The 17472-nt window shown below is 49.9% G+C and overlaps 8 protein-coding genes across 8 annotated transcripts; 3 read left to right on the plus strand and 5 right to left on the minus strand.

Moving 5' to 3' along the window:
* Positions 1–405: 405 nt before the first annotated feature.
* On the minus strand, positions 406–2150 carry I302_107929 (uncharacterized protein; the record flags this gene model as incomplete). The annotated part of the gene is made up of 6 exons (XM_019194300.1): positions 406–516; positions 573–806; positions 870–1043; positions 1101–1466; positions 1541–1957; positions 2022–2150. 6 exons carry the CDS (start codon positions 2148–2150, stop codon positions 406–408), a joined length of 1431 nt encoding a protein of 476 aa, XP_019044423.1.
* Positions 2151–2745: 595 nt separating this feature from the next.
* I302_107930 (uncharacterized protein) lies at positions 2746–4690 on the minus strand (the record flags this gene model as incomplete). Its single annotated transcript, XM_019194299.1, has 10 exons — positions 2746–2946; positions 3001–3109; positions 3168–3238; positions 3290–3422; positions 3496–3631; positions 3692–3816; positions 3892–4089; positions 4160–4289; positions 4356–4486; positions 4560–4690. 10 exons carry the CDS (start codon positions 4688–4690, stop codon positions 2746–2748), a joined length of 1365 nt encoding a protein of 454 aa, XP_019044422.1.
* Positions 4691–5121: 431 nt separating this feature from the next.
* Positions 5122–5528, plus strand: I302_107931 (uncharacterized protein; the record flags this gene model as incomplete). Its single annotated transcript, XM_065870570.1, has 3 exons — positions 5122–5209; positions 5270–5364; positions 5418–5528. 3 exons carry the CDS (start codon positions 5122–5124, stop codon positions 5526–5528), a joined length of 294 nt encoding a protein of 97 aa, XP_065726642.1.
* Positions 5529–5584: 56 nt separating this feature from the next.
* I302_107932 (uncharacterized protein) lies at positions 5585–7443 on the minus strand (the record flags this gene model as incomplete). The annotated part of the gene is made up of 8 exons (XM_019194298.1): positions 5585–5779; positions 5850–5887; positions 5945–6082; positions 6151–6358; positions 6424–6672; positions 6726–7024; positions 7087–7353; positions 7425–7443. The coding sequence occupies 8 exons, from the start codon at positions 7441–7443 to the stop codon at positions 5585–5587; spliced, it is 1413 nt and encodes a 470-aa protein (XP_019044421.1).
* A 799-nt stretch (positions 7444–8242) lies between these two features.
* I302_107933 (uncharacterized protein) lies at positions 8243–9385 on the minus strand (the record flags this gene model as incomplete). Its single annotated transcript, XM_019194297.1, has 6 exons — positions 8243–8339; positions 8398–8543; positions 8593–8743; positions 8790–8944; positions 9006–9141; positions 9219–9385. The coding sequence occupies 6 exons, from the start codon at positions 9383–9385 to the stop codon at positions 8243–8245; spliced, it is 852 nt and encodes a 283-aa protein (XP_019044420.1).
* Positions 9386–10036: 651 nt separating this feature from the next.
* Positions 10037–12045, minus strand: I302_107934 (uncharacterized protein; the record flags this gene model as incomplete). The annotated part of the gene is made up of 11 exons (XM_065870571.1): positions 10037–10148; positions 10209–10307; positions 10370–10499; positions 10559–10729; positions 10805–10882; positions 10924–11006; positions 11069–11306; positions 11359–11524; positions 11586–11710; positions 11763–11902; positions 11960–12045. 11 exons carry the CDS (start codon positions 12043–12045, stop codon positions 10037–10039), a joined length of 1428 nt encoding a protein of 475 aa, XP_065726643.1.
* A 421-nt stretch (positions 12046–12466) lies between these two features.
* On the plus strand, positions 12467–13989 carry I302_107935 (uncharacterized protein; the record flags this gene model as incomplete). Its single annotated transcript, XM_019194295.1, has 5 exons — positions 12467–12614; positions 12670–12752; positions 12807–13087; positions 13142–13768; positions 13833–13989. 5 exons carry the CDS (start codon positions 12467–12469, stop codon positions 13987–13989), a joined length of 1296 nt encoding a protein of 431 aa, XP_019044418.1.
* A 703-nt stretch (positions 13990–14692) lies between these two features.
* On the plus strand, positions 14693–17314 carry I302_107936 (uncharacterized protein; the record flags this gene model as incomplete). The annotated part of the gene is made up of 16 exons (XM_065870572.1): positions 14693–14884; positions 14967–14997; positions 15076–15166; positions 15238–15352; positions 15411–15442; positions 15508–15689; positions 15749–15822; positions 15869–15954; positions 16017–16132; positions 16190–16318; positions 16371–16493; positions 16552–16658; positions 16720–16876; positions 16940–17011; positions 17069–17158; positions 17223–17314. The coding sequence occupies 16 exons, from the start codon at positions 14693–14695 to the stop codon at positions 17312–17314; spliced, it is 1689 nt and encodes a 562-aa protein (XP_065726644.1).
* Positions 17315–17472: the final 158 nt, after the last annotated feature.

The raw sequence follows: 17472 nt of genomic DNA on the forward strand, positions 1-17472 counted from the left end.
TGGAAGATCCGCAATTGGGCCTATCGAAGTTCCTGTTGCTCGCGCTGTGCTGTGGAGCAATGCGTACTGAGACCTCGTGTAGATTTAGAGGACATCAGGAAAGATGGGACGCTCACTCTCTTGTATATCGAATCCTCCAGATCAATCATTGACGCTTAGCAAAGTTCGAGGGAACATGATATTAGAGTCTCAGGCTCTAATCTCAGTCTTCTGCCGGCTTTGAGATACATTGTATCGAACGACCACATCCTGCTGTAGGTGGTTTCCTGTGTTGGTGAGCAAGTGAACAACTGCATTCTATCAGCGCTGATGTTCGGAGCAAAGCTGACGAGCACCGTGCAGTGTGTCATATTCATGTACAAACCCAACAGCACGGTATCACCATACCTGCTTTCACGCTACCCACTAAATGCCGTTCACCTTGATGTACATCGACTTATCCTCAAGCCACGGTGCCAGACCATTGGGACCATTCTCTCTGCCCATTCCTGACATCTTCCAGCCGCCAAAAGGTAGCTGCGGTCGTAAAATTAGCGGCTGATATGTGCTGCGCGTCTGACTCTTCCACTCACATCGTTCGCTGTCATAGGCGAGTTGCAGTTCACGCCCACCGATCCCGACTCAAGTCTCTTCGCGACACGCAGGGCTCGGTCCACATTCCGAGTAAAGACTGCTGCGTACAGACCATACTCGCTCTCGTTACACAGTTTGATGGCCTCGTCCTCGTCTACGAAGCGGTGTACAACTACCACTGGACCGAACACTTCTTCACGGTTGAGTCGGCTGGAGTGAGGGATATCGGTGAACTTGTGTATGTCATATCAGCAGGATGGCAACGGGATGCAGATTCACAGAGACAGTTGACGTACGATTGTGGGCTCGAAAAAGTTCTCCTTTGTACTCTGTCCTCCATGAGCGACAACGCCATCCTCCTTTCCTACTCCCATGTACTTTGCGACAGTCGTGCTCTGAGCTTTATCCGCCTGTGGACCCATCGTCGTTCCAGCGTCTAGAGGATCGCCGTGCCGGAATTGAATCATTGCCTATGGAATGATTCGCTGTCAGCGGATGACTTGCACTTGACAACTAGCCTGTCTTACCTGCCCTAGCGCCTGCACAAATCTATCATGGATCTGCTCGTGAACATATAGTCTCGAGCTAGCGATGCAGACCTGACCGCTGTTGAAACCAATTGAGAATGCACATGACGATGCGGCCTTGTCGATATCGGCATCGTCGAAGATGATGGTTGGACTCTTTCCACCAAGCTCGAGAGTGACGTTCTTCATGTTGCTCTTGGCCGACGCGATGAGGATAGCGCGACCGGTTTGGGTGGATCCAGTGAAAGAGATCTTGCGGACCCTCATATGCTCACTCAATAACTGACCAGTCTTGCCTGCCCCGTGAAGGATCTGTATGATACCTGGTGGGAAACCCGCCTTTTCGATGTATTCCGAGATATAAGCCTGCGGAAGATATAACGAAAGGATGATCAGCTTCATGGGATTAAGTACTGCTGTGTCATCTTCACTCAACTCACCAGAGACAATGGTGCTTTTTCGGAAGTTTTGATGATGATGGCATTACCTGCTGCTACGGCTGGTGCTGCTTTGAAGGCGAATGAACCAAGGGGGAAGTTCCAAGGAATTATTCCTACTGTCACTCCAAAAGGCTGTTTGATGCTGACATTGATGAAGCCAGGTGTAAGCAGCGAGCTGGTGCCGTGTACATGCTCGCCTAGCCCAGCATAGTAATCAAATATCGCTGCCGATCCTGCTCCCTCCGTATTCCCCTGCGCAGGCCGACCCATAACTTGCGCATCCAGCTCAGCAATCATTCGTGCATGTTGACGCAACAACTCCGCGAACCGTCTCATGATTGCGGCCCGTTCGGTACCAGCAAGTGCAGCCCATTTTTGCTGAGCTCGTTCCGCAGCGATGACAGCTGCTTCCACATCCTAAGTGAGGAATTTTCGTGAGCCGATAATTCTCATACGGGCCCCAAAGTACACCACGACTCACATCTTCACCCGCGGAGCAAACATCCGCTACGTGAGATCCATCGAAAGGATTGAAGATGGGGAAGGTATCGCCTGCCTTGGCTGCAGTGTAGGTGTTATTGATGTACAGGCGGGTTTCAATGGTAGACATGATGGCGAATTCTATGATCGGTTTGAAACTCTTGTCCTACTGGTGTTTGATTATATTCCAATTTGCGCCAGGTCAGCACGCCCAGTTTATCCGCCTTCGTTGCCGCCTCTACGCGATCATGCCCTGAGGTGTGGGGTTCTGTCTACCACTCTAAATCCGCCGCAACCTGATGCAATTGTGCCCTGGGGCGAATCACACGTAATTGACGCAAGTCTGGTGGTGTGGAAAGTAGGTGAGACAATTGTCATATGTACCCAGCCAGAAGGTTTCAAAGAGACTACTGCACTGATGCGAGACAGATCCCATATTCACTATTCTTGTTCAACGGCAGCGTCATTCAGGCCATACAGTATTGACAAGCGATTATTCCGACGTACACCGTAATCGGACAAAGTACTGGGGCGAAGGGGTTGCTTTGACATTGGGGACTCCGTGTCTCAAGGATGTCCGAAGCTCCACAAGATCACGCATTTTTCATTCCCCACAGATACAAGCATCTCTACCTAAAAGTACCCGTTCAGACAACCTATGAATACTATGGCAATCCCGTTGTGGTCCATTTCATCTTTCACTTGCTTCCATACTAGATGCCTCTTCAGGCGCATGAAAAAGCCCCACCTACCGTTCCCAAAGCGTACGCGTCGATGATGCTCTGAACGGTTGTGTAGGTCCCAGCTACGGTGAAGAAGGTCCCGACGACAATGACAACCCAGTGAAGAACGGTTAAGGCGGTCTTTCGGTAGGAGCCAGGCTGGCCCTTCTGGATGTATAGTCCCATGAACGCCGGGATCACCAACTGCAATGAAGTGTCAGCGGCTGGCATTGTTCAGGTCTCGGCGAATAGGCTTACACAAGTCGGTGCACAGCATAGAGAGCCGATCAATCCAATAAGGTAGCTGAAAAAGGGGATTGACTCGGCGATAACGAAAGAGATTGCAGTAATACCGAACGTGGAACCCCTGTGTCTACCGTTGAGCAGTGTTTCGACATTGTCTGTTTTATAAAGGTTACACTTACAGCCAAGTAATCCAATGGATTTTCGAGTTACTTTGTAGGTGCACAGAGTTTCGAAGGATACGTACCAGCAACTACATGAACGAATCAGCATTCATTACTTCTATTCCACACTCCTTACTCACGAATTTGGCAGCGACGTGAACCCAAAGCGTCGAGGTCATGATCAAACCAGGGATTGCAATTCCGTACGCAACCTTTCCGAGGGTCCCTCCCGCACTACTGAGCGAAGGGCTTGCAACATATTGACCGCAATAGCTACAAATGGTTGGGTTAGCGTGTTCCTATGGGATAGGTTTGAGGCAGAGTCCAATCGGTCTATGCAACTCACGCATAGACAACCATGCCGAAGGCAATATAACACGCAGCAAGGAAGGCCTGAGAAGTGAGCAGAGACTTTCGGAAGTCTTTGGGCTTAGCCATCTCGGCGATCACAGGCATGAAAGTAGGTGTCGACCCATAGCCAGCTGAGAGTGGACGAGTCAGCGAGATCGTCTACACTCTTCGCTCGAAACAATCAAACTCACCAAACAGATTGATGGACGCCGTGAGACCAGCGACGAACCCGGGAGTACCCACAGCAATGAAGTTGAGATCGTAGTCGCCCGTCTTCGGGGCCGCAGCAGGTCGGTCGACTTGAGTCACGCCGACGCTGTGGTTGAAGTGTTATGTCAACTTCTGAGTCCAGAAAGACGGCCATGATAAAGAAGTGGGGGTTGCAACCCACACGATGATGAATACTGCGGTGAAGATGCACGCGAACCCGATCCACGTCAAGATAGCAAGTTTGCCAAGGGTTCGAATACTTGCGGCCAATGCGGTGCAAATTGCGGCAATTACTGCGTAAACCACAGTGCAGACTTTACCGTCAGACAAGACCTTAAGTCCTGTGGCCATACCAATAAGACCAGATCCGGTCGCGAGGCTGAAAAGAAGTACCCAAAAATCCATCAACTGTCTTGTCAAGTATACTCGATGAGAACGACGTGACTTACATCCAAGTAAGTAAGAAGAGAATGCCAGTGGCATCTCTTGCGATGGGCCCGGCCATGACCGCAGCGGCATCGGCGATGTTGTGTACACCACTGAACTTCATTCGGAAATCGTACATGACATAGGCATAGTCTGTCATGCCGGATTAGCGCAGAATCCCTTTGCGATATCACAGGGACACAGTTGAGACGGTCTCACAGGTTGTCAGTGCGCCGAACACGAGAAGCAGGATGATTCCAGGTACATAGCCGACCACAACTAGTGCAGACGGGATAGCCAAGACACCAGTAGCAAAACAGAGTTTCATGAGGATAATACCCGCGGGGATCCTATGTATCGCCAAGACGGCTTAGCACTGAGTCTCGGCTTTTTGTACAGCCTTCAACCAGATGGATCGCTCACCATCCTAGGGTCCGGAAGTTACCTTCAGCTGTACCGCTTTTGAAAACCTCGCCGTCATCCTCTTGAGCTGGAACATCATTTTCGACGGGCAGTATGTCGAGGGGGTCCGATCCTAATTCTTTCTCTCCCATGTTGGCGATGCACTGATATTCCGATCGTTTGAGTTCTCTATTCGGTCACTTGTTGGCTGAGCAAACTTGAGCTTGGTTGGCAGATTCCATCCGAGGTATGATCATCTCCCTCGTTCGCATCCTTTATACCCATTTCAAGAAGATAAAATCATGCGTCTGAGCAAGTTAGATCACTTGTCCCGCCCCAGGCGCATTACCCAACGAGAACGCACCAATTCGTTGTCGCTTAACGTGTTTTTACGAGAGGCGGCTACCTCGCTTGGGAATCGGTTCTGCAATACCTGTCCACTCATTGGTAAGCGGGTTTTCATGTCCACCCCCTCCGCCGCGCATCACCTGACAGCACTTTCAGCAACAATTCTCTTATCATACACCGACGAAGTTCCAATAGGGCTTAGCCATCAACTATTCGACATCGCAGTGATCGCAGAATGGTGTTCAATATGGTTTGCTTCCTGGAGGCCCGGCCCGAAGCAGTGGAAGAACTGAAAGCGAAATTGCTTGAAGTGGCTGTGGTGTGTGAGTTGATGTCTTGTGTCAAAGCGTATAGAATGTCGTTTTGATCTGCGACGTCTTTAGATCGAAACGATAAAGGTACATTGGATTGGTCGGTTCAGCAAGATCTGGTTCACCCTCATCGATTGTGCATTGTCGAAAGATACGCGGATGAAGAGGCAAGTGGGGCCATGAGGTTGGGGATCGTATTGCTGATCTGTTGATCATCCAGTCTGAACGCATTCATCACCAAGGTAATCCGATATTCCAATCAACTATCGATTTCATACAGGCGAGAATTTCCAAAGCATACGAGTTGCATACCTGGCATGATCAGAAGTAGAGACTGGCCATGCATGTGAAGGGAATAATGTACAACACAGTTTCTGAATGCGATGATCATACCATAAGAGGGCAGCCCAGCTCGGTGAGAACATCACGCCAACGTTCCATCTTTCCCTCATCCCTTCGCGACCAGACAGTTTCCACTACCTGTTCTGCTATACGTGGTGACGCAGAACCTTTCCATTGACATCGCTTCACGAAAGCCGTGAATTCCGAGCGTGTATCGGCTTCGGCAAATCCAGCGATAATCTGTGATCCGGGAACAAATCAGTTTTTAGGTCGAGAATTCAGAAGGGGGAAAGACCCCTTTTGAGCTCACAACATAGGGGAAATTCAGACCAATCTCGAGTCCAGTTTCTGAGTAACTTTGTGTCAGCTTTGGATTTCATACACCCGCGATCGAGCCCTACTCACGAACTTGCTTGGTCAATGGGAGAGCTTCTTGGACGCATTGTTGAACTCTTGTATGTCCCGCTTTCAGCTGGAACACCTCGGTGAGTATCATCATCCTGATTGTCAAACGGTAGAACTCGTGGCCAAGCCTGAGTCGATCTATGATAGAAACTCAATTTCGTGACTATGTAACAATACGGGTTGAGGTGCCTAAGCTAGTAACGCACCATCGTAGTTGGCGAGCCATTTGACTGTCCATGTCTCGCGGTCTCTCAGCTCCGTTTCCACTGCCGAGCATTCAGCTTGGATTTCCATGCGCATCATCTCTAATTCATCATCTTCGTCGTCTGAAGAACGTTCTTGAGCCCGGTGAATGATGTCAGCCTCTAGGACTAGCGAGTGGATCCGTAAGAAGAGCATGAACATGTCGCGTCTCTGCGGGCGAACATTGTGAATCAGTCATCGAGCCAGAAAACCAGCTGGCCAGAGATTTTACGCACAATTCCCACAATAGTCTCCACTGTGTTGTCGGCGCGATCACTCCATACCGGTCGATCGTCCAGTTTTGGAAACAAAGAGGAAGCTTGCACCTGTTTGGACCGACTGACGTGATGGAAGCCCTTGTAAATCGAGTGTATGGCCAGAGAGGTGGGCAGTAAGCCAGGCGATTCAGCGGGTTTGATGCGATCCAAGATGGCGCTGGCTCGGCCAAGATACACCGGCACGATGTCTGCGTCACCCTTGAGCAGCTACGAGCAAATACTCAGTGAACGATTGTGGATCATCCAGATGGGGAACTTACAGCTGCTAAAGTAAGCATGACCAGTACTGCAAAGCCCATTTCCAAAGTATCACCAGCCACCGTGAGCGCATTCTCTTGGGATTTGGCGCCCGCTGCAGCGACTCGCAACAGATGAAGGGCGAGACTACGTTGCTTGGAGCTCTCGGTAGCATACCGTGCAGCGGAATCCTGATCGGCGACCTTGCGGGCAAGATTGGACAAGTGTTGGGCAGATACGGCCAGGACCGCATGCATGAGGGCTTTCTGATTGTCTTGTGTTGCGCGCATGGCCAAATCCTGATAGAATTTGCTTGCAGAGTCTGTCACACGATCACGAGTGTCAATTTGGTTTTGCAGATGACACATCCCTCGGCTGACTCACTTTGACCATGCCTGACAACGACTGATACACTTGCAAACTGAGTGAAATGACGCAGAAGAGGTTGCTCTCCTTCATCGTCTGGAGGTCTAGAGTTCCAGAGAGTCGAGTCGACAAATGATGCCCACAGTGTGGGGTCGCAATCCACGGGGACGGACAAAAGGCCCTCCGGCCAAGCTAACCCCGATGCTGGTTGAGCATTGATGGTAGGAGCATCCTGTCTTGGAGCGGCGGTTGGATCGGATGGAAGCTGCATCACATGATCGATCTCTGTGAACGCTCTCAGAAACGAATCACTTTGATCGAGTCAGCTAGGGCTACTGTGAAGGGGAAGGACTCACTCGATGGCCCAGCTGACATCTTCGAGGTCTGAAATATCAAAGGCCGCAGAAAAATTGCTGCTGCTAGGTGGCTCTGTGCTGGATGATGTGTGGAGATTGTCTTGTGCTGTTATCATATGTATCTCACCTGCATTGGCAGAGATTGAGGAGGGCGAAGGAGATTCTGCAGGGTATTGACATGTTCGGCTGACGGCGACGCATCGCGAACAACTAGGTCGAACCTCATCGCACTAAGACCTGGCGGATCAGCATTTTCATGACCGACACATGCCCGCCCCATTGTAGACTGAACGTACTTTCTTCTTCTGCTTTCGGCAAGAAAGGCATCCTCCTTTGGATCGCGAGAACCGCATTCTGCGCTTCTTCCGAGTCGTCTGATCTCCCTCATCCAAGCTTTCATTCTCCACGCCGTCCTCGCTCTCAGTGGGGCCCATATCTTTATGCATCAATTTGTATGGGACTTCTGATAGGTAAGGATGAAGCCGCTCTGGACGCGGTTGTAGATGCGATTGTTGACCTCAGAAGTGGTGAGAACCTATCTTTGCGCTTTGTGTTCTGTCATTTCGATGGGGTCGGCAGGGACACGTATCACAGGCTATATAAGCGCTCCACGTATATGGGTGAGAAAAGGCCAGGCGCTTGTGCCTACCCGGTCGGAATCGCTCTTTCACTTGCACACCCGCGCGACAGGTTCAATGACGTTATTCAAGGGGATTTAGCTCTGTTTTGGCTTTCCAGGCATGGGTGAACCAATGACCACGTGAATGAACCCTGATACATAGAGTGGAGAACAGAACATGGACGAGCAATCCCTCACATCACGCTACGTAATCCTTTCCTGTGTCTCGATCGATGTCTTGCAGATATGGCTGGAAGTGGAAACGACCTGATTCCTCAGTTCCCGTTTGCTCAACCCTGATCGACCATCAGCTCAACCACTTTCTCAAGGCCACATGCAACGGAAGTGACTCACGTAAACCGAGCCTCTGCCTCACCAATAGGAACTGATTTTCGTCCAGATGCATCCACGAGGAGCTGCATCTGACAGACTTTTTCCAGGTAGAGAAACCAAAAGACAGCGCTCTCAACAGACTGCCCTACAGTGAGGAGGCCGTGGTTCTGAAACCCAGTCAGCTTGATCGTGATCAAAGCACACAGCTTAGCTTACCTGAAGTATTATCGCTTTCTTCGTTCCCAAATATTCCGCAATATGCGCAGACTCTTCCTCGGCCAGTACGACCCCACCGAACGCGGGATATAAGGCTATATCATCGTAGAATACCAACGAATCTTGGGTGATGAACTCAGGCAAGCGCCCACTGAGCAAGGTCAGTTTCGTTCTATACGGGTTTTGCTGTCACTCACAGGCTAGCGAATGCAGACCCGTAGACAGAATGCGAATGGCATACGGCGATGACGTCGGGGCGCCTGCTGTGGATCATGGCATGAATCGCATATGCGGCCTGATTATAGCGCTTGCCTGAAGCCCCGCCGTCGATAACGTCGCCATTGTGATTTATCTTGACAGCGTCAGCCCATCGGGGCGCAAGCGACGGTGGCTATGGAGCAAAGCAAACCTACCAAAAGCAGATCTGAAACTTTCATACAGGAAAAAGCAACGTGAAAAGGATTGACCCAAAAGCAATTCGGATTTCCGGGGTCCCGAACGGTCAGATGACCGACCACGCCAATGCCCAGGCCGTGTTTAGCGAAAATACTGAGGCGATTGATCAGCTTGTTGCCGATACGAGTCACAAATGGGCACATTGTAATTAGAAGGTGCGGGTCTCTCACCGGAAAGCTGCCGCAAGCGTCTCCTTCCTGTGTATACGCTCTTGCTCGATGTCTGAGCTTCCGGCGTCGAGGTTGAAGTTGAAGCCTTGAGCATTTTTCTGCACCGGATGGTTACCCCCTTGCAGTCGCAAGATGGGGGCTTTCAGCTCGGTCACCGTGGTTGACATAATGTCTAATTTCTAGCTAGTATACCATCACAAGAGGCGCTCCCTTGTTTGCTTTTTTATAAATTCACGCCGGCCACCAATATGACTACATACAATGAAATTCAGTTTGTGCCGAAGATGCTATGGGCTCAAGCGCCAGAATGCGACCTTGAGCGGCTATTTTCGCGATGCACAAGGTTTGTGATGGCACTCGAGGTGGGATAGTTGAAATGAGAATCGCCTCGCTTTCGCAGCATCACGGCTGCAGGTCAGGTGGTCTGCAACGATTAGCACCGATCGCTTGCGAGATCTGGAGAAGAGCGGGTAGCCGCCGGGTACTCCGAAGTTCATCCGATCCTGCTGCTTGACGACTGGCGGTGTGTACGACGTGCGCTTGAACTTGAACCAATGGCTGCCTCAAGCATTGGCCTCGGGATGTAATGACTGGAATGACGAAGACGTCGTCGCTTGAAACTTAGGATAAGAGTCACGAGAGTGACAACGTTGCGTACTCTGGATTGTCGCAGGGGAGTACATTTTCCTCAAGACCCAATCGGATGCATTTCCCACCTATCTACACTAGTCTTTCTAAAGTCTCTATTTAACTGCCCTTCTACTTTGGTCATCCCCGCCTAGGACAGTCCGAGTGTAGCAACTCTGCCATTTGCGATTCTAAAAGACAGCAACAGTCGTTGAAGCCTTACTCTCCTTTCCTTCCTCCTCATTGAAGTTTTCAACGTTATGCATTGTAACATCCTCCTCAAAGGTTTCCAAGGCCATTTCGCTATGATGCACGTCAGTATTTGGAAAACTTGTTATAGCGTTCATTGGAGGTTTCACGTACTTGGGAATGTATTTCCAGAAGGCATAGCCCATGGGCAGCAGACAGACGATTGCGAGTGCCCCGTAGATTACTCCGATGGTCAAATAGTTGGGCGATGCGCTGCGTACCGTGTATCATCTTGTCAACGGACGTACGTGTGTGATTATACGTGTCTGACTCACGCTGCCACGCCGAACGCAAGCGCGATTCCACTAGCTTGGAGACCCTTGAAAATGCCCGCATAGTATGCCATCTTCCTATTACCTTCGGTGGCGAGCATTGAGGTGTAAAATACAAGTACGACATGATACGCTGAAGTAGAGTTTGACTCAGCTGGGTGCTGCACTAGCACAATCAATGTCGCAACTCACTAGGGTACGAAAGACCGAAGAACAGATACACAACGAGGCCTTTGACATAGTGCGTGCCTTGGCTCCAGTCAACCACCGACTTGAGGGGAGCAGGACTAGCTGTAGACATGTTAAGACCTTGCCAAAGGTAGAAAGCGAACCAAGAGGCAGTCACCAACGTGAATAGCAGCGCTACAAGATCGTTGGAGCGAGTCAGTCGTGTGTTTAGACGTAAACGTCACACAGTTTGCTGTCTTATGAACGTACCAAAACCGGTCAACCCTCTTCTTCGCTTACTCCAAGTCTTATGATCTAGCAATCGAGTAAGCAACTCTGCGGTAGGGACTGCTCCTGTCAGCAAGGGACTTTCTGTCTCTCAGACTCACGTTGAATCGCCCAATACAGTAGAGTGTTAAGAGAACGGGCTCGAAGGGAGAAGTTATGCGAGTTCCATGTTCCGATAAAGACGCTAGTGGTTAAAGCTGTCAGCTGATTTTGCGTTCTCCGAGACTGCTTCACCCAATGACTTACAGCCAAAAGTCACTGGAAAGCATGGCGAGAATGACAAGCAGCATCTTAGGATTGGTGAGGGTCTGGCCAATCTCTTTCAGGATAGCACCAGGAGATTGACCTTCCATGACATCGTGTCCGGCAGGAATTCCCTCGCCACTGGCTTGAGTGACTCGATGGCTGGGAAGGATTAGGAAGAAGGCTCCAATAGCAGCTGCTAAATGGATGGCCATCCATGCTCCAAGCACTCCGTACGAGACTATATTTGAGAGTCAGCAAGGTTGAGATTTGGTCGCGTGCTCTGTACTCACCACCGGCGGCTTTGGACTTGTGAATGTTGGAGCCGAATGCAATGGCTGCGCCGATGACCGATCCGCATGCTAGACCAATCCATTGGTTGTTGATGAAGTGACCCTTTATCGCTTTTGTAGGATATGAAACCGAGATATAAGTTGTACCGACCCAAGTCAAAGCCGACTGCATCGCACCCCGTCAGCTTGGATGTCTGAGATGGACTGACAACACAGAACACACTCACGCCTAGCCCAAAGTAAACTCCAAAGACCAAGGGTAAAGCGATCTGATCTTTAGCTTGGAAGTAAATCAGGCCAGCAATGTAGGCCGCGTAGCCTGTTGGACCAATGATCAAGAACCATCGGACGCCTAAGGTGCGTGTCAGCGTGGCTATCACGAACTCATAATGCTATAAACTTACTGCAATATCGGAGGAGAAGCGGAGCAAAGAAAGATGCGACGCCGAAAACTCCATTACCCAAACAATTTTGGATTTCGCTGAATTTAGCCGAGTTGGCTTGCCCCGCGCCTGCGCCTAGACCGGTGATCGCCAAATATATACTAACAATTGAACATCATCAACATTAGGCCCTGATCATTGAGCAGGGAACGACCCACCCCGGTCCGCAGCCAAGCACAACTGACGCTAGCCAGTTCTGAGCATTAGTGCCGGAGAGAGAGGGAATAGCAAGTGGGATCAACATGGTCGATGGTGAACCGTGCGTATGTGGGGATGGGTGGCAGCTCCTTCGACATTTTTCCGGATATATGTATCATCGTTCTGACGCAGGTGCTCCAACTCTGGTGACAGATCTCGGCTCAACCGCACAAGCTTCAACAGTGTCTGACTCTCGCACAGTAAGCGGTTCAAATAGAAAAATCGGGTATGCAGTTCTTATCCGACCTCGTTAAAACCTATCCGCTGATCAGTCGGGGTAGAAGCGCCTAATGGGCGGCTGCCCATCCGCCACCAGCATGTATTCCTGGGTTGAGTGCAATAGCTGATCCTCTCATCAACATGTCGAAATTGAGCGTCAATGTGATGTGCAGGATTTAAATGGCGGGCACAACTTCACTTCTGACTGTATTCAACAAATCCTACAAGCCTCCTGAGTCCTGTCGACCATGTCTCTCTCGCAATCTTCAACCACTACTGTCCACGAAGACGTGCCTGTTTCCTTGCGCTTGTCCCGTCCAGCAATCAACGCTCAAAGGATCAATGACACCTTACAATTGTCCTGCCAGTGGGGAGCTACACCAGACGGTGGTATGAGTGAGTAAATTACGATCGCCCCACTTTCAAGACCCTCCGCTGAATCTGCGATTAGACCGATTGGCGTTGAACGACGACGATGCTCTGGTGAGACGATGGTACATTGAAGAGTGCGTGAAGGTTGGGTGCGATGTAACTGTCAGTCAAATCTTTCGAAGAGATACCTATTCCCATGCTCATGGTAACTGATAGGTCGATGCCATGGGCAACATCTTCGCTGTTAGACCGGGCAAACAACAGGGTCCTCCAATTGCCATGGGATCTCATCTGGACACACAGCCAACGGGTGGCCGTTACGATGGTATTCTAGGATGCTTGGCTGCGTTGGAAGTTCTACGAGCTTGCCATGAGGCTGGTTACGAAACCAAACATCCCCTAGCAGCTATTGTGTGGACCAACGAGGAAGGTGCTCGGTTTATACCCTCCATGCTTGGAAGTGCTGTGTGGGCAGGTGTGCGATCCCTGGAGTTCGGGTGAGTATCCCATAAATGCCCGCTACCTGGCCTTGTACTAACTATGTCCCGCAGGCAGTCTAGAGTGGATGAAGCGGGTGTTTCGGTCAGAGAAGAGCTCGAGCGTCACCGTTTCCTTGGAGTCACCGCTTCATCACACGAAGCGATCCCCCTGAAAGCTCATTTTGAGCTACACATTGAGCAAGGACCAATCCTCGACGCCGCGGCTCATCCCGTTGCCGTGGTCACCGGTGTTCAAGCCTTCAGGTGGTTCGAGATCAAGGTACAGGGACGTGGTTCTCATGCTGGCACCACACCCATGCATCTCCGTCACAATCCGCTCACAGCTTTCTGTCAGATGGCTCTCTCTGCCGAACAACTAGCAGTGCAGTTCGGCGGTTTGGCGACCATCGGTCGAGTCGGCAGTCTGGCAACCCAGAGTACCAACTGTATCATAGATGACATTGTCTTCCACCTCGATATTCGCCATCATGACGACGACAAGCTGGATCAGCTCGAGGCTGCTATTCGAGAGTCATTCGCGAAGATCGCAGCGGAGACTTTGGGCGTCCGTCTGGCTTCTTGGGAGGCGCTGACCGGCAGCCAAGCGGTAAAGTTTGATCCTTTTGCTGTCGACTGTGTCAGAAATGCGTGCAAACCATACCCTAAAGAGGAGATCATAAGTGGTGCTGGCCACGACTCGTGAGTGTTCGAACGTTTAGAATTTTAAGGCTTCTTGCTCACCATGCCCATTGGGTTGTCTCAGAGTCAATACTTCCAAGCGATGCCCCACCGCCATGATTTTCATCCGATGCAAGGACGGTGTCTCGCATCACCCTTCGGAGTTCTCGACACGAGAAGATATAGCAATTGGCGGTAGCGTTCTGCTTGATGCAGTTTGTCGATACGACTCAGCGGTTTAGGTACACGGATAGCATACCAAGCGAGACGCTACGGCGGTGGTATACAGTCCATGTCAATGCAGTTAAAAGACTGCCAAGTCCATTTATGTATGCATCAATGTTCACAAAAACCAATCCAAGTCAACCAATAGATTGCAGCACTGGTTACCACTGGTCGATCTGCAATTCTGCGACAGGATGCCTTTTGTGGGGAAATTATGACACGACGATATCGGTTAAGCTGTGATCAATGCGCCAATTGGTGGTGAATACCGATGCCCACATACTCATCCGGTTACTACCTACCAATCAGGTTAGTAGTGCCCTTCAGTTCTCGTTCCGCGTCGCAAGAACTCTCCTTCATCTTCCGCCTTGATGTGAACCGAATTTCGCTGAATGACGTGAATGATGTCATATACGAGAACTGGACCTACGACCCTACTTCCTCCTATCAGCGTTATCTCCACTCTGCCGACTCGCTTGCACTCTTATCGCAAACGAATGATGAGGCTGCCAGTATCTATTAATAGATGTTTAGCACATGACCCAAAATGGCTTGGTATAGAATCGCATTTTAACAGGTTCCCACCTCGTCGCCAGTCGTCTTTCCCACCATTTTTACATGTCTGCAGAATCACATCGACGATTCGATTCATTACATCCTGTGATATCTTCACTGTCAACCGCAGACAAATATCCGATAATTACAGAGACAGTCAGCAGTATGTCAAAGTTCACCACCGATCAAGAGAAGAACATCGGTGGGCCTACTCAAGCTTCCGTATATCCTGCCGGTCAAGGTCATCCACACGACATCAGCTCAACTGGTTACGATCATGGCTACGTGGACCACGATGCGGGTGTTGGAAAGAGTGAAAATGGCCTTCACCGGGGATTGAAGCCCCGTCATGTGTCGGTAAGTCGAGCAAATCATTTCGACTATCGTACTTCTGAAGGGCTGTGGATCACAACGAGGCTGACAGTCAGCTGACATGTAGCTGATTGCGATCGGGGGAGTAATCGGAACAGGTGAGCTATATCTAAGTCATCTTGCGTCATGCTCAGACCAACACACCGAATGGCCTGACTTTTGATCCCTGCGGACAGGTTTATTCATCGGAAGCGGAACTGCTTTGGCCAATGGAGGACCTTTAGGATTATGGCTTGGATTTTCGTTTGTAGGGATATTGGTGTACTTGTGAGTTACTGTTATCCATACAACGATTCTTACTCTAATCCCAGCTAAAACGACAACTCATAACTCCGTAGCATGATGCTCGGTCTTGGTGAAATGGCAGCGTATTTACCTATCACGGGTGGTCAATTGACCTACGCCGGTCGATTCTTTGATCCAGCTTTGGGCTTCGCAATGATCTGGAGCACCGTGAGTGTCGATGAAGTATCTGAAGGCGAGCGAAGCTCATGTGACATGAATGATGAAGACTATCCACTGGGCGTTAACATGTGCATCCGAGTGAGTGTTTCGCTTTGCAGCGTACATTCATCTCGTTCGGCAGTACTGACACCAGTCTTGCATAGGCTATCCGCTGTTGCCGTCCTAGTTAACTACTGGCTCGAGCCAAGCAGAGTCAATAACGCTGTATGGATTACCATCGGCTACGTCGTCGTTGTGCTTCTCAATCTCACTACCTCGGGTGTCTATGGAGAGACAGAGTTCATTTTCAGTTCTATCAAAGTTCTGACCATCATCGGTCTGATCAGTGAGCTTTGCCTAGAAGATGATATTTTTTATCTATCGCTGACTGGACTTGTATGTTAGTTCTTGGTATTGCTATCGACTGCGGCGCCGGACCCACTGGTCATTACCTAGGCTTCCATTACTGGAGAGATCCTGTGAGTCGCGCAAACGAGGATTGGACGAAGCTTATGCTATTGTTAGGGGGCACTCGCTCAATATGAGGATATCCCTGGAGCAAAAGGTAGATTTCTTGGTTTCTGGGCTGTCATGACACAAGCTGCTTTCTCGTGAGTTTGATTCAAGACTATACCAGTGTAAAGCTCCATTAATCTCCCTTTTCCATCTACAGCTATGGTGGGGTGGAATTCTTTGGCATCACCGCCGCTGAAAGCGCCAATCCTCGGTTCTCCATCCCTCGAGCTATGAAGCAGATTTACTTTAGGATCGGAGTCTTCTATATTCTTGGTTAGTAACCTATTCCCCCTTAGCTCGGTTTCGTTTCTTACCTGCTATGATTTCTAGGTACATTCATTCTCGGTCTGATTGTGCCTTTCGACAATGATCGCCTTGGGACTGCAAGCAATGCTGCAGCTTCCCCTTGGGTCATCGCAATTCAGCTGTCCGGTATAAAGGCATTACCCCATATCATCAGTGAGTGATGTGAGGGAGTCTAAGAACTATGGCTCACCGTAACAATCCTCAGACGCTTGTTTGATCACTTCAGCTTGGTCTGCTGGTAATGCAGATCTATACATCTCGTCCAGAAGTCTTTACAACATGGCGCATAAGGGTTTGGTTCCTAGAATATTCCTTAGAACTCATCGATGTGAGTCCGTGCATGGCCCGAATTGTGGGGACCGATACTGACTTTGTCCCTGCCTCAGGGGGCACACCTTGGGTCGCCGTCTTGACCATGGCTCTTATACCTTTACTGGCGTATATGACTGTTAGTAACGGGGCTGCCAAGGTATTTGGGTGGTTCGTCAACTTGGTAAGTTGCGAGACACGCCGATCTGAACTCAGTGCTGATGTGCAGTATGCGCCGGATCCAGGTCGCCGTAATGGGTCTCGTCGAGTGGATGGGTATCTGCTTAGCGTATATTGGATTTAGACGAGCGATGAAGGCGCAAGGATTCGATAGGAGCACCCTGCCTTATAAGAACCCTCTGGCTCTTTTTGGGGCTTGGTTCGCATTATTTTCATTTGCGAGTGAGTACTCTGTCGACATAGCCTGGCATCTTGTGTGCATGGCTTACGATTCTTATGATTTAGTTATCATCTTATTCTCTGGATGGACCGTCTTCCGAGACGTGGACAACTTCGATCGCGCGACTTTTATCACGAGTGAGATTTCCTTTCAAATGCTCAATAGTATGTGACACTTACCCTCTCGGCACACAGATTATCTCCCTGCTGTCTTCTTCCCAGCGTTGTACTTCGGTTACAAGATATACGGCAAGACAAAGATCATTCCAGCTACTGAAGTAGATTGTACGTAGTTTTACTCCTGGCGACTCGTCTTCGAGCGCAGTGTTGACGTTGTTCTATGGTACAGTGATCACCGACCTAGCGGAAATCGAAGCGACTATTGAAGAGCGACCTCCGGCCCATGGTATTAAAGGCAGACTACAAGCTATGTTCTTCTGATCAGAAAGTGCATGTCATCTCTGGAACGATTGACAACCAATGAAGGTGAAAGAAGATAGGTCGTTGGTACATGCAGACAGCTGAATCAACACATCACCCCCAAACAAGCTTGAGCACTATGCCTCACACCGCAATGCCATATCATTTTCAAGACCAGG

The sequence above is a fragment of the Kwoniella bestiolae genome, chromosome 7 (assembly GCF_000512585.2).
Source record: "Kwoniella bestiolae CBS 10118 chromosome 7, complete sequence".
Lineage (NCBI taxonomy): Eukaryota > Fungi > Basidiomycota > Tremellomycetes > Tremellales > Cryptococcaceae > Kwoniella > Kwoniella bestiolae.